General features: G+C 40.6%; 2 protein-coding genes across 2 annotated transcripts in view; one reads left to right on the top strand and one right to left on the bottom strand.

Annotated features, from left to right (window-relative positions):
• baiap2b (BAR/IMD domain containing adaptor protein 2b) overlaps window positions 1-5,956 on the top strand; it is a 76,831-nt gene extending 70,875 nt beyond the window's left edge. Inside the window, exons 15-16 of the mRNA XM_034119859.1 lie at window positions 3,924-3,967; window positions 4,334-5,956. Of these exons, the coding sequence (XP_033975750.1) occupies window positions 3,924-3,951 (28 nt within the window). The 3' untranslated portion in view covers window positions 3,952-3,967; window positions 4,334-5,956. The remainder of the gene's footprint in view (window positions 1-3,923; window positions 3,968-4,333) is intronic.
• A 1,344-nt stretch (window positions 5,957-7,300) lies between these two features.
• The window catches only part of aatkb (apoptosis-associated tyrosine kinase b), a 66,525-nt gene continuing 60,400 nt past the window's right edge, over window positions 7,301-13,425 (bottom strand). Inside the window, exons 11-14 of the mRNA XM_034120003.1 lie at window positions 11,350-13,425; window positions 10,850-10,979; window positions 10,528-10,734; window positions 7,301-9,930 (exon numbers count right to left, since the gene is read on the bottom strand). The exon at window positions 11,350-13,425 is cut by the window's right edge and continues 1,489 nt beyond it. Coding sequence (XP_033975894.1) covers window positions 9,902-9,930; window positions 10,528-10,734; window positions 10,850-10,979; window positions 11,350-13,425 — 2,442 coding nt within the window. The 3' untranslated portion in view covers window positions 7,301-9,901. The remainder of the gene's footprint in view (window positions 9,931-10,527; window positions 10,735-10,849; window positions 10,980-11,349) is intronic.

The following is a 13,425-nucleotide window of genomic DNA, read 5'->3' as shown; positions in this document are numbered from 1 at the left end:
CAGTGTGTGAATGTCATTGCAAGGCTGGGTGGGGTCAACTGTCCCTCACCCCTTTATGAGATGCAAGGCTCTGAGTTGAGTGCGGAAACCATTCGTTTATAAATCAACACAATTGTTAAAGGGGCCCTATTGTGCTTTTGGGGGGTTTTCCCTTCCCTTTAGTGTGTTGTATGTTTTTTGTGTGCATGTAAATGGTCTGCAAAGCTCAAATCCCAAAGTTTTTCTCCCACACAAACTCCCCCCTGCCTCCATTGGACTCCTTTGGACTCTTTTGTTTACTTCCGTAACATAATGACATCACTATGTAACACTTGCGCTTCTATTGGCTAGCTCTCTAACACATTGTACATGATAGGCTAATGGGCGGGACATCTCTAAGCTGTTGATCAATCACAACAGAGCTGGCCAGCTAACCAATCAGATCAGACTGGGCTCTGGTTTCAGACAGAGGGTGGAAAAATAAAGAGATTTTTGGCACGTCACATTGGAGGTACACAATATGAACCTGAAAATGAACATCATAGGGCAGCTTTAAGTAACTTTAGGTAGAGTTGAAGCGCTTTAGTTCTGAAGCAGGTTTTCCCTTAAGTTAGGGCTAGGGGATGCATTATGAGATAGGAGCCTCTCAATGGGCAGGCAGTATGAGAAAGATAAAGAGCTTTTTGAACATTAAAGCATGGAGACATGTCCCGGTAGAGTACACATATTAACCTGAACATGAGCGAAATAGGGCCCCTTTAATTTTTTACAAAAATGCCTACGATTTGCTGCCTCCTGCTTCTTGGTCCAGCTACCAAATGTCAGAGTTTGCACCTTTTTTCTTTTATATTTTCGTTTGTTTACTAAGATTTGTTTTCAGAATAAATCATTACATTTGGAGAAATGAATTGGTGGATTGATAATATTCTAAATATAATATTATTAAAGTTGTATCACTGACGAGGTTAATACTTCCTTTTAAAAAAAGAAAGGACAACTCTTGTTTGCTTGTGCACTAGATCTTTACATTTGCAAACATGTAACTTCTTTGTGTTTGTTTGCTCATATTATAGTGTCTCGTACTGTTACACAACACCATATATATTTGAAAAGTATTATACAAATATGCTGATACATGTCTGGTTTCGAATCAGTAGTATCACAATCATGAAACCACATCCACCATTTGCTGCTCAGCCTCTCTGCAGCCTTGAAGGAGAGGAGTGGATTTTATGTTTGAACCTCACTCAGCCTTCTTGTTCTCTTGTGATTGCAATAAAGGCTTGATTTCCAAACTCCAGTGAGTAGAAGCATCCTGTCTTTGAAGATAGAAGAAGTGTTTCTGTGTCTGATTCTCTCTGTGCTAAATAAAGACACTGGTCTGCCCGTCTCTGTCGGTCCAGTTTATAGTCTGTTCATTCTAACTGCTGTTAATAACAATATTCAGTTGAATATTAAAAATGTTATTAAGTGTTTACAAACATCTTATCCTTACACTGTGTTGACCAAAGAGAGGAGATAACAAATTACGACTGTTTGCCGCTTTTCTAAAATCTAATATGGTGTTTGAGTCTTCTGAGTCTAATGAGTCTTCTGAGTCTAATGAGTCTTCTGAGTCTAATGAGTCTTCTGAGTCTTATGAGTCTAATGAGTCTTCTGAGTCTAATGAGTCTTCTGAGTCTAATGAGTCTTATGAGTCTTATGAGTCTAATGAGTCTTCTGAGTCTAATGAGTCTTCTGAGTCTAATGAGTCTTCTGAGTCTAATGAGTCTTCTGAGTCTTATGAGTCTTATGAGTCTAATGAGTCTTCTGAGTCTAATGAGTCTTCTGAGTCTAATGAGTCTTCTGAGTCTAATGAGTCTTCTGAGTCTAATGAGTCTTCTGAGTCTTATGAGTCTAATGAGTCTAATGAGTCTTCTGAGTCTAATGAGTCTTATGAGTCTTATGAGTCTAATGAGTCTTCTGAGTCTAATGAGTCTTCTGAGTCTAATGAGTCTTCTGAGTCTAATGAGTCTTCTGAGTCTTATGAGTCTTATGAGTCTAATGAGTCTTCTGAGTCTAATGAGTCTTCTGAGTCTAATGAGTCTTAACATAAGTTTGTCTTCAGATTATTGAAAGAAGAAAAGGGAGGTACAGACACTTCTGTGTAATGGTTTTCAGTTCTTTCAAGAGAAATATTTTAAAACTCAAGTCAGGATGGACGTTTGTCATCTAAGTGTTTTCCTTGCTGCACATGTCTGCTCTGTCTTTGTTTGTGTGACCTAACACCCGTCACCCTTTTATCAATCTCTGTTTTGATGACTTTAGAGACAAAAGTCGAGTGCAAACGACTGGAAGCGGCCAGTGTTTCTTCTTTCTCCACTCAAATAAGTCCAACGTATGACAGACACAGTATAGCTCACCGCCCACCTGTCGGCAAATCACTGCTACATCAACTGATGCTTGTATTTGAATGTAAATGAACAACATATTGCACAGAGAATCTACCAAACAGTTTAACATTGATAACCTCAAATGTAAGGGATATTTCTACTCTAAAAATACAGGAATTCAGCTGAAAATGTTTGGTTGTTTCTGTTCATTTGTTTTATTCAGAAGACAATTATATCTCAAAAGACAATTACAATTTGTTTTGCCTCTGAAGGTCTTTTTAATTGTGTCTTTAATTTGCCTAGCCACATTTTTCTGCATCTTTCTGGCTTTTAAAAGGAATGATCTTTATTTCATAGTCATCTTAAGCATTAGGTTAAACATCATCTTAATGAGGCTTTTTATTTGGGATAATAAACAGTTATGCCAACTTACAGGCAACTTCTGTCAGGCTTTTAAAACGCCTCCAAAAGGATTGTTTTGCTTATACATCTCACCCTGAGCTTCACTCACAGCATATACACAGCTGGTGATCATCCTCTTGCTTACACCCACTAACCAGAGGCTCTACTTTTGGGATCACTGTTCAGGTGTGTGTGTGTGTGTGTGTGTGTGTGTGTGTGTGTGTGTGTGTGTGTGTGTGTGTGTGTGTGTGTGTGTGTGTGTGTGTGTGTGTGTGTGTGTGTGTGTGTGTGTGTGTGTGTGTGTGTGTGTGTGTGTGTGTGTGTGTGTGGTGTGTGTGTGTGTGTGTGTGTGTGTGTGTGTGTGTGTCACACCCTCACCTGCCAATGCCATTCACCCAATGGCCTGCTCTTCCTGCTGCTAGCAAAGGTATCTATTTCAACTCAACTGTGTGTGTGTGTGTCAGATTCACAGCATATCCATGTTATATTGCCAGTGTCTTTCTATTTGTTGTGTTTTATATGCTTGTCTGTTTTATTTTTGTCTCATGTCTTGAATTGTATTAATTACCATGTGTCTTGAATATTCTTAGGTTTATATTTTAATGTTAACATATATAAATTGTGAGTGTGTAGATCTGTTTGGGTTTCTGTGCACGTCCTCTTGTTTCACTTCAACATAATTAAATAGTTTCTTTATATACTTCAGTAGAACATGAACAACCAAGATCATCATTGAGTTTGACTGGCAACCTTTACAGCATTGTTTCTTAAAGTGGGGCATGCGGGTCAAGTGTGGCCCTTAGAAACATTTTGTGAGGCCCCTCAGCTTGACACAAAGGCACTCTTAATATTTAAATATATTGGAGTCAATTTCAATAATGTCTCTTCCAATATCTTGCACTTTAAACACTGCTTGCATCAAGTTTGAAATGAAGGCTCCCAGTTGTCTCAGTCATGGTCTCATTTGTTAATATCCTGAATCCTAACACAACCTTTAAAAATAACAACTTGGGCTGATAGTTATTAAATATGCGTACTGTAAAGCCATGTAAGAACACACTGTATTTAGAAATAACTATGCATTGCCCTGTATAATATTAGAATATAATGACTATTGGTGTTTGAGATAATCCTGAGTGTTGACCTATGGGGACTGTCTCTGCCTTTCAGTACCGGGCCAGATTACGCTCGCTTTTGAGTGACCGAAACTCCTCGTAAGTGACTGACCCTGGGTCTGTGGGTCTTCATGCAACCACTTCTTCTTCCAATGTCTCCATTATCACAAAAACTGCTTCTTCGTCGTGTTGGCTTTGGGTGTCGTGGAGTGGCTTTTGGGTTATTTCCTTTCTTTGTGTGATGTGATGTGACTGCACTCTGGTTGTGGGGTATACAACTGTACTTGTACATTTCAGGGAATGTATTGCATGTTTCAGCATTGTGTTTTACCTCCTTTTTCTTCTTTTGGCATGACTCATGAGATTTTCTGTGACCTTTTCTAACTTTCGCATCATGCATGGTTTGCATTCAGTCTTTAAAAACAAAAACAAGCTTCTTTACTGTATTTCCTCTCTTCCTCCCAGTGATGATCCGCCCATGGAGCCGCCTGTCGAGGCCCCAGCCAAACCGCCCCTTTCTGATGATGAGGATGAAGTGGAAGTGGAGGAAGAGCTGCCTGATGAAGCACACTACGACTCCTTGGAGAAGGCCTCCACCCCCCCGGTGGAGTACTGAGCCCTGCCTCAGGTTAAACTAGCTGCAGGTACATCAATGGTGCCCAACTGTAGCCCCTCGCCTCAGCTCTGATTCAACCACAGAACTAAATAGTGCTACTTTAAAAAAAAAAGAAATTACTATGACCAGCAAATGAACGGCTCAAACAACAAATCACATGTACAGTTATCTCTGTTTTAGTTGAGAGATCATGTGGTTAAAAGCTAGAATTGATTAATATTTGATCTTCCAGCAAGGAAAGCACTTTAAATTAAAATGTTCCCTGATTGTTATCCTCTGAGTTGTATTTCTGTAAAGGCATCTGCTCACATATGGGTAATATAATGGACATCATCGAAGTTATTTCACTTTTTTATTTTTGGAACATACACAGAGTGTGTGGGGTGATAGGAAAATAAGTTTTCCAGCGTGGGCAACTTGGGTTCTTGGCTCATTTGCAACGTATCTCTACCTAAACACTGATGACTGGCTCCTCTTGTAGACTCCATGGATCTGCAGTTGTTCTCTAAAGTCACGTGACAACATCTCTGTGCTTTTTCAAATGCAGCTTCCTCCCCTGCCTTGGCAACTGAAGGGCTTCAATGTTACGCTTCACATCTTGGCAGGTGTTTCACCTTTTTAGCCTCAACTGTTCACACTGCCTCCTCACAGGGCTAGCATACCAACTGGTGTTGGTGCAGAGGTATTGCACATATTAGTCTGGACCAAAGTGGATCATCTAAAATGGAAGAGATAATCTGAAGCACATAAGAGATTGTATACTAGCCAGAAATCTCCAGTATCTGTGGAATAATATTGGGCTCATTTATGGCATCAAAACTGATAAGCACACTACTCATAGTACTGTATGTTTAACTATTTGTATACTCACAGGAAATCTATATTCATTAATAACATTAATAAGCACTGCAGGTGTTTGTACCTATAATAATGTCCTGCCGGTTTAGTGATTACATGAATATACAAGCAGTTTGTAGGTCAATTAAATAATACAATCAATGAGTAATTGCAGCGTCTTTTGTCCTGGTTAAGATCACTTTGATGTAAAGTAGAGCAATCAGGATTACACTGATACAGGTTGGTATTCAATCTTGGCCGTTCTAAGAATAATGTTTTATAAAGAACTAATAAAGAACTGCCACAAACAGTGTCCTGTTCGAATAAATACATCCAATTGTGACTGTTGTCCGTGGAATAGCCAGAGTGACAAGCAAACCATTTCTGTAACAGAGGTTGCTGTTGGAATGTTCTAAAGATGAATATTTAATGGCTGTGAGCACTTCAAATGAAGTCACATTTCCCTCCATTGTTCGGAAACTTTTTTTAATGACACAAAATAATAAAAACCGGTTTCAGTGTAGCTCTGTGTTACATGAAGACTAATACAGTGAACATATGACTGACATTCAAACCTGTATCATGTGATTTATTGTCAAACTTTTTCTGTTCAATTAAAATCTGAGAATAAAGAATCAAGAGTGTACCCACTTGTCTTGTATTTACTCTTATACACAAATCACTACATTATATTTGTGTCTTTCACTATGGCATTACATCAGGTGATCAAAAGAGTCCCACATTCTAATCACTGTTAAGTTTACAAATACCTATAGACCTATAAGGAAATGTGACTTCATCAACAGCAAGTCGTCCATCTTTGGAGGATACTAGCGACCACAACCTATTGAATTGACCTCTACGGCTAACGAAGTAGCGTAACTTTTAACGTTTTTAACATCGTAGGTAGGCACTGTTATGACACTGGCTGTAACAGCCACTCCTATGACCAATACACAAACATGACATGACATGGGCCTTCAAATATTTAATATTTTCAAATTGCAATGTAGGACACTAATTCCAAACACCAAAAGGGCACCGACCTCACTAACAGTGATTGGCCCATTATTTTCTTGCTATCCAAAGATGGCTGTGATGCCCCAAAATAAAACGTGGTTCGTGTTCCCTATTGCAAAAATATCTACAGCAACAACATTTATTCCCTTTTTCCCTCTCTGTTTACAGGAAGTTGTGGAGCTAGGTGAGTGAAGGCAAATCACGTTGTCCTGAGTCATCCCCAGAGGTGGGAGAAGTACTCAGATCTTGTTCTTAAGTAAAAGTCTGTTACAAGTAAAAGTCCTGCAATCAAAATGTTACTGAACTAAAAGTACAAACGTTTTAGCATCAAAATACATTTAAAGTACCAAAAGTAAAAGTAGTGATTGTGCAGATTGGTCCATTTCAGAATAATATATATGATATGTTTTATAATGATTGATCATGAAAGTGTTCTCAAAGCTGGTAAAGGTGCAGCTAGTTTGAATGACTTTGTATACTGCAGGGTAGCTTGTGAATTTACTCCAGGTGGAACTAAAGTCTGATTTAACACTTGATTATATTTCACATCATTCATCCACATCTGTAAAGTAACTAAAGGTATTAAATCAATGTTGTGGAGTACACGATTTACCTCTGAATTGTAGTGGAGTAGAAGTACAAAGTAGCATACAATGGAAATACTCAAGTAAAGTACTACTATCTCAAAATTGTAGTTCAGTACAGTACTTGAATACATGTACTTACTTTCTGGTCATCCCCAATGTTTGTTTTTTGTATCAGTCAGATCAGGCTATTATCGGGTTAACACAGTTTAGTTTAATCCCAGCACAGACCTAGACTTATAAACACAAAACAATGTTGCCTCATCACATTCAATTAAAACACTTTTTCGATATTGCCAGTGAATTCTATTCTCTTCTCATGTGAACCCAAAGTACTCTAGGTAAAACACAATCAACAAATGGTGCAAAGATGTCTTAAGATGTGTAAAACAGACTTTATTTATATTTGATAGAAGGTACAGAAAGTAATGATGTGACCAGGTCAGTGTGGGGGGGCACATGTTACTGACGGTATCGCATGTTCTTTGTTACGACCAGGCCAAAGCCCCTGCTCTGCGTCTTGATCTCCATTGTGGGGTAAAAACAACCCACCTGTTGCCCCTGATCCACAACACAACATCTCTTTGGCAACAATAAAACACAAGAGACATGTTTTTGTTTTTTTAAATCCTCCCTCCTGTACTGGTACATTACATCAATACTCTTAAAAGTATTCTTGTCGAGATACAAAAATATTACGGACGGCTGTCTATATGGTTCTATGCAAACAAACACTAGACACTACATGTTGATCACAGAGCACTGTGCGCTCCAATATCCCATCAACACACCTTCCATTTCACTTCCTAACATTAACACACAGAAAGCAAAGCATTGAAACATATCATGATCATGACATCATTCCCCATTGCCTTTAACAAGCTGATCAGACACATTAGACTTAACACTTAACTCATCTATCCCACCTAAATACAATATGGCTCCATACGTTTATTTTTAAATATGTCAAGTGTTATTAAATCTCATTCCGTTTGACATTTGATGATCAGATTTGATTTATATGTGAAAAATTCACATAGTAACAAGTTTTTCTTGTGACTCTCCTTTCCAATCTGAAAAGGGTCAATATTTCAGCTTAATACCAAAATCATAGAACAAAAACTGCTCCAAACAACGTCAGTGTAGCCAATATAGAAACAGCAGACAGTAGCAATGAGCAATAGCTGAAACACACTAGATGTATAATGTGCTGATTTACATTATGTAACAGCATGTTTGTTCAGACAAAAGAAGAATTTAACAGCTTTTATTATTGTTGTGCAAGTTTGTATTTGAATGAATTGGCCTGTAGGGCTGGGCAATATGATGATGACTTAACAAAACAGGGCTTCTATCCTTTTTAAGGGTCCATTTATGCTCATTTTCAGGTTTCATCATTGTATTTTGTGCCTCTATTCTGATAATGTCCTTTCTTGTCTCATACTGCCTGTGATGCAGCACCTCTTTTCACCCTCTGTCTGAAACCAGAGCCCAGTCTGCTCTGATTGGTAAGCTAGACGACTCATTGGTCAACCGCTTAGAAACTTCCTGTCCCTTAGCCTCGCACGTATCATGTGGATAGCATTATCCAATAGAAGCAAGAGTGTTACGTAGTGATGTCACTATGTTACATAAGTAAACAACTACTACCCCTGTGATATCTGTGGTTTCAAATGCATTATGTTTTAGCTCAGCTGGAGCTTTGCATCAATGTGACGAAGAACCTTGACTTTTCAGATGTTCTAATCTAGACAGTTATGTATTGACTCACGATTCAAAGTTCTGTAAGAAGTACTTCAGCAGGAGGTACAGTATAACTAAACTGCAATATAATATTTCATGTGCTGTGATTAAGATGTCATACATATTGCCCACCCGTATTGGCCCCTATTAGAGAACTCATCCATCATGTAGCAGTCCATATCATGAATCATCAATATTGCTGAAAATGTGTTTTTGGCAGCAATAGGAAACATGACAATGGATTTCCATGACCATGTGTGCCCGACTCTCTTTAATCAAATAATGTTTAAAGATGATGTTTTCTTATACTTAAAACCATGCATTGCTATATTATAAAAAACTGTTTAATTAGTGAAGTCTGAAATGACTTCTTTCCTTATTGTCACTATAGTGTTTTTGATGTTTACAACAGGAGGGATTGGTTGTGATGGCGGTGCTGGCATTCCATTTGGTAGAGAGAATGAGCCACATGTATGTTAAAGAGTACAGTAATGGTCCTGATACAAAATAAATAGTCACAAAATATCACATTGTTCAGGTTTGATCAGCTGTTTCCACAGAAAAACATTCTGAAACCAGACATGACCCATCAAAATTCCCTTTGCTTCCTGCTTTCTTTTCCCTTTGTCTCTGAATGAACCCAAACATGAATATTATATTACTTGTGATACCTTAAGGATTCTTGTTGATATTTATTAAGACAAGCAAAGCAATTACCTACAAAGTACAAAGTCTGTGGAGCTGTACAGTCTTCAAAGTGCTGATCCTCTGTTGAAAAGCCAAAAAGTGGAGGTGTCTTTGCCAAGCGACCGTTTGCACAGTTCAACTTTCCTTTTCTCTAAGTCCAGGTGGTTTCACACTCTCATGAATGCTTCCTGTCATAAATTAAGAAGTGAAAAAGGTGGAATATGTGCTGCTTTCCAAAGGTATGTCCTTCCATTGTGTCTCTTTGATCCGAAAAAATATGCACAATTCAAAGTATCCCCTGCTTTCATAGATCTGTTTACATCATACACACAGTATATATTAATATTCTAATTTTTTATATATTAACCATTCTCTTTTCATTGTCCTAAACAGCTTAGGTCAGTAAGCACGACCTTTTCAAAAGTGTCCACAGGCGGTAAGAGGCACTGTCTTGTGTTTCTAAAACCTGACGTCAAGAAATAAATAAGAAGTCATGCTAGCAGGCCGAGTTGTTGTCACGGAGAGGCAGTAATTATCCACAGGTCATTATTCTTTGTCCCCATCCTCGCTGCTTCCTGCGAAACACAAAATGAGGCAAGGAGGTTTAATGAACACAATTCGGTCTGCGGCGATAAGCTGTTGCCAAAATAATTGCTTTTTTAATGGGCTTGTCACCCACATTGGTGGGCAGTCTAACACGAGAACAACGTAGCATCTTCGAAACAATATTATATATATGTCCATACCTGTTTCTGACTATGTTAGAGTAAGTCGAGGCATAAATAAAAAAACAATTTTAATTCAGTTATCTTAATATTTTGAAATAAAATGCACTCTAAATGATGGCCAACTCAACATGGTGTTGGTGTTAACTGTCTACTGTAGGACTGACTCCACATTCAGAATCACAAGTCGGTTATCTTCAAATATCAATGCTGACTTTTTTAGAAATGTTCTTTTTGTCCCTTAGCTCTGACATGCTATGTTTCCCAGTTTCAGTATCATCGATCATTCAGTCACAAGTTTCCCTGCAACCACTTCTATAAACTGCTTTCAATCTGTTCAGAAATTCGATCTCCTTTTCATTCCTTCATTATGTTTTATGTATAGGCTACTATGTAAGAATCAAGTCAATAAAACCTAGTCCTAGTGGTTATTTCAAAGGAACCCACCTCCTACAGAGTCCATATCAGAGTCCGAGATGTGTGTGATGGAGAAGCGGGACACGGTGGAGGGGGAGACAGTGAAGCGGGAGAACTGTACGGCTGGTTTGGGCTCCGGAGCTTTGGGGATGGAGCGTGGTGGGGGGGAGTCGGCTGCCACTGAGGATGTTTGCAGAGGAAGCAGGGGGAAGTCGTCCTCCCACTCATACCCTGCACCTGGGAGCAGACAATAAGATATTTAGGAAGGTATATTGCTAACTCAATTAGTTGTTATGGATGTAAAAACAAGCATCTTTTTATGTACTACATTGAAATGTTTTCTTGTACTTACTCTCTTCCGAGATGTTCCCATCTGAAGAGTCATCCGAGGCGTTAAGCCTTTCATGGGATTCGCTCCGTGAACTCTGTCCCTCTGATCCTAAAGGGAAGCCATGCTCAGCTAGCTCCTTAGTTGGGCTTTCCTAGTGGCAGTGAAGTAGAACACAATTATAAAGACTTGAGACTTAAACAATTCAAGCTGTATCATACATTGCTACCATTTCACTTGCTTTGTGTTATATTGCAGCTAATGTATTAGCAAACTGCAACATTAGCATGCTACGTCAGGAAGGTTTGTCTGCCGTTTGCCCAACAGAAAATGGCAGACAATACCCTTAATATGACATAAACACAAAAGCAATGAGTTCAAAAAGGTTAGAGCTGAATAATTGGTGATCATTTTCAATGAATGTTAAACTATGAGTGGCCTTTTCAGCCAGAAGCTAACTTGAATTTATGCTAATATCAAAAACATTGATGAAGGTTTTATAAGTTCAGAACAGCCTCTCTTACCTGATCAAATATGTAGACAGTGACATCATCAAAAAAGGACACCGTCTTCTTCTTGCGTTCAAGCTCCTCGTCCAGGTTTTCAGATGTCAGCAGGGTTGGCAGCTTCAGAAGGCTGCGCAGTTTGTGGTCCTGGCTGTTGTCACTCACCACGATGGGCACTGGGTGGCACTCGTCATCGCTCTCGTCCCCTCCGCTCTGTTCCTGCACACTGTAGCTTCGCAGCTCCTCATCCGACTCGTCGCTGTCATCGGTGTCCACGTCCTCCACATCCCCCTCTTCCCCAGACCTGTGGCCCTCTGTGGCAGGGACTGGAAGGGGAGGAGTGGATGGAGGTGGTGGAGAGGATGAAGAAAACCTCCTGGTGTTTGCCCTGTGCTGCAAGGCTACCTCGTCTTTGGGTAAAGAGTGAAGGATTTCACTGGATATCCCTGATGGCCTGTTGTGAATGATCTTGATCTCTGGCTCTTCTGTTGTTTTTAAATCTTGAGGCGAGTCTTCGGCTTCCTCCTCTACCTTGACAGTGGCGGTACAATCTTCGTTCAGGGCACCGATAGCCTCTTCCATTGCCCCCACAACTTCTGCTGCCCAGTCTCCTAAGGATGAACCCTCTTCCTGAGATGGCCATTCGTCGAGCCCACCTTCTGCTATTGAAACATTGTCAGAAGACTCCAGAGGTAGCCCCAACACCTCATCTAGCCCGCTCTCTACTGTCAAGTATGCAACCATCCCTGGTGGTGAATCCATTCCTCCTGTTGACATGTGTTCCATTTCAAGTGTTATGTCTTTGTTCACTACAGTGTCCCTCAGCTCTTCCTCATCCTCCTCATTTTTTCTTTTGTCACCCTTCTTTTCTCCCATGTGCTGTTCCTTTTCAACCATTTCCTCATGCCTTACTGTCTCTGAAAGTTGTTCCACGTCGTCTCTAGAATGCCTTTCATTCTCATAGTCTGAAAAGTAGGCCGAGTCTCTGTACGGAGTCTTATCACTAAGTGGTAAAAGGATGTGGTCGCCAGTCTGTGAGGCTCCTGAGGCCAAATCTTCCCCCAATGAGGGTTCATCCTCTGTGGGCACTACTTTATCCTCACCTCCATGACCCTCCAGCTCCTCCTCCTCCTCCTCCTCCTCCTCCTCCTCCTCCTCCTCCTCCTCCTCCTCCTCCTCCTCCAGGCTTGCGTCAAGAGTAGGCTTCCCCAACGGTTGTTCACGGGGTTCATGGGGCTCTTTGAGTACAAACTCAGGGCTTTCGTTATTTTCTGTGTCATAGCCACTGTCCATAGCTTTAGGTGAGCTGGAAGGGTGGGAGGACGCAGGGCTGAAGCCTTCACAAGACCCGGCGGCAGATGGCAGATCCATGGAATCCATGGAATCAGGAGTTCCTACCTGCTTCTGTATGGACTTGAAGGCAGGAGAGGCGTTCAGCTCGCTGGTATCATCTGCAAAGATGCCTGAGGTAACGTCAGTGATATCATCAGTGTTGTCATCCTCCTCCTCGTCATCACTGCAGTCGAGTATGTCAGCAAGACTTACACTGGAGCCTCCTCGGTCGACACCGCTGTCACCGTTTTGACTAATCTCAGACTGTGGATCTGTGAGGGCCACCATCACATGCATGTTGTCAGCTGGAGGGGGAGTGGTTATAGCCGTTGCCAGGCTCACTTCTTCCTCTATAGGTTCTGTCTGTCTTTGAATGATTGAATTTTCCTTGATTACATCCTCCCTCTTTTCTTTGAAGTGTGAATCACCCGTTGTCAGATCAACATAATGCTCTTCTCTGTCCTCACTCTTCATCAAGGCAGGTTTGGCCACAATGGGACCCCCTGGAGCTGGTGATAGATTGATCATCTCGTCATTGCTTGGGGTGTCAACGGCCTTATCGCTGATGTAGCTGCTGTGAGTGTAGCTGTGACTGTAGCTGTTGTTTCTGACTAGCAAGCCTGTGAGCGGGTCAACAAAGTGCGCGTGGCAACACTCTCCAGATGCCGGCACCTGAGTCTCACTTTCATGGCACAGGTAGAGATAGGGGTTGCAGTTGTCTGATGGCACCATTGGGGGATGTTTACTCAGGCAAGCACTGTT

This window comes from Trematomus bernacchii, unplaced genomic scaffold (assembly GCF_902827165.1).
Source record: "Trematomus bernacchii unplaced genomic scaffold, fTreBer1.1, whole genome shotgun sequence".
Taxonomy (NCBI): domain Eukaryota; kingdom Metazoa; phylum Chordata; class Actinopteri; order Perciformes; family Nototheniidae; genus Trematomus; species Trematomus bernacchii.
The sequence above is the reverse complement of the archived record's forward strand: the minus strand, read 5'-3'. Positions and strand labels throughout refer to the sequence as shown.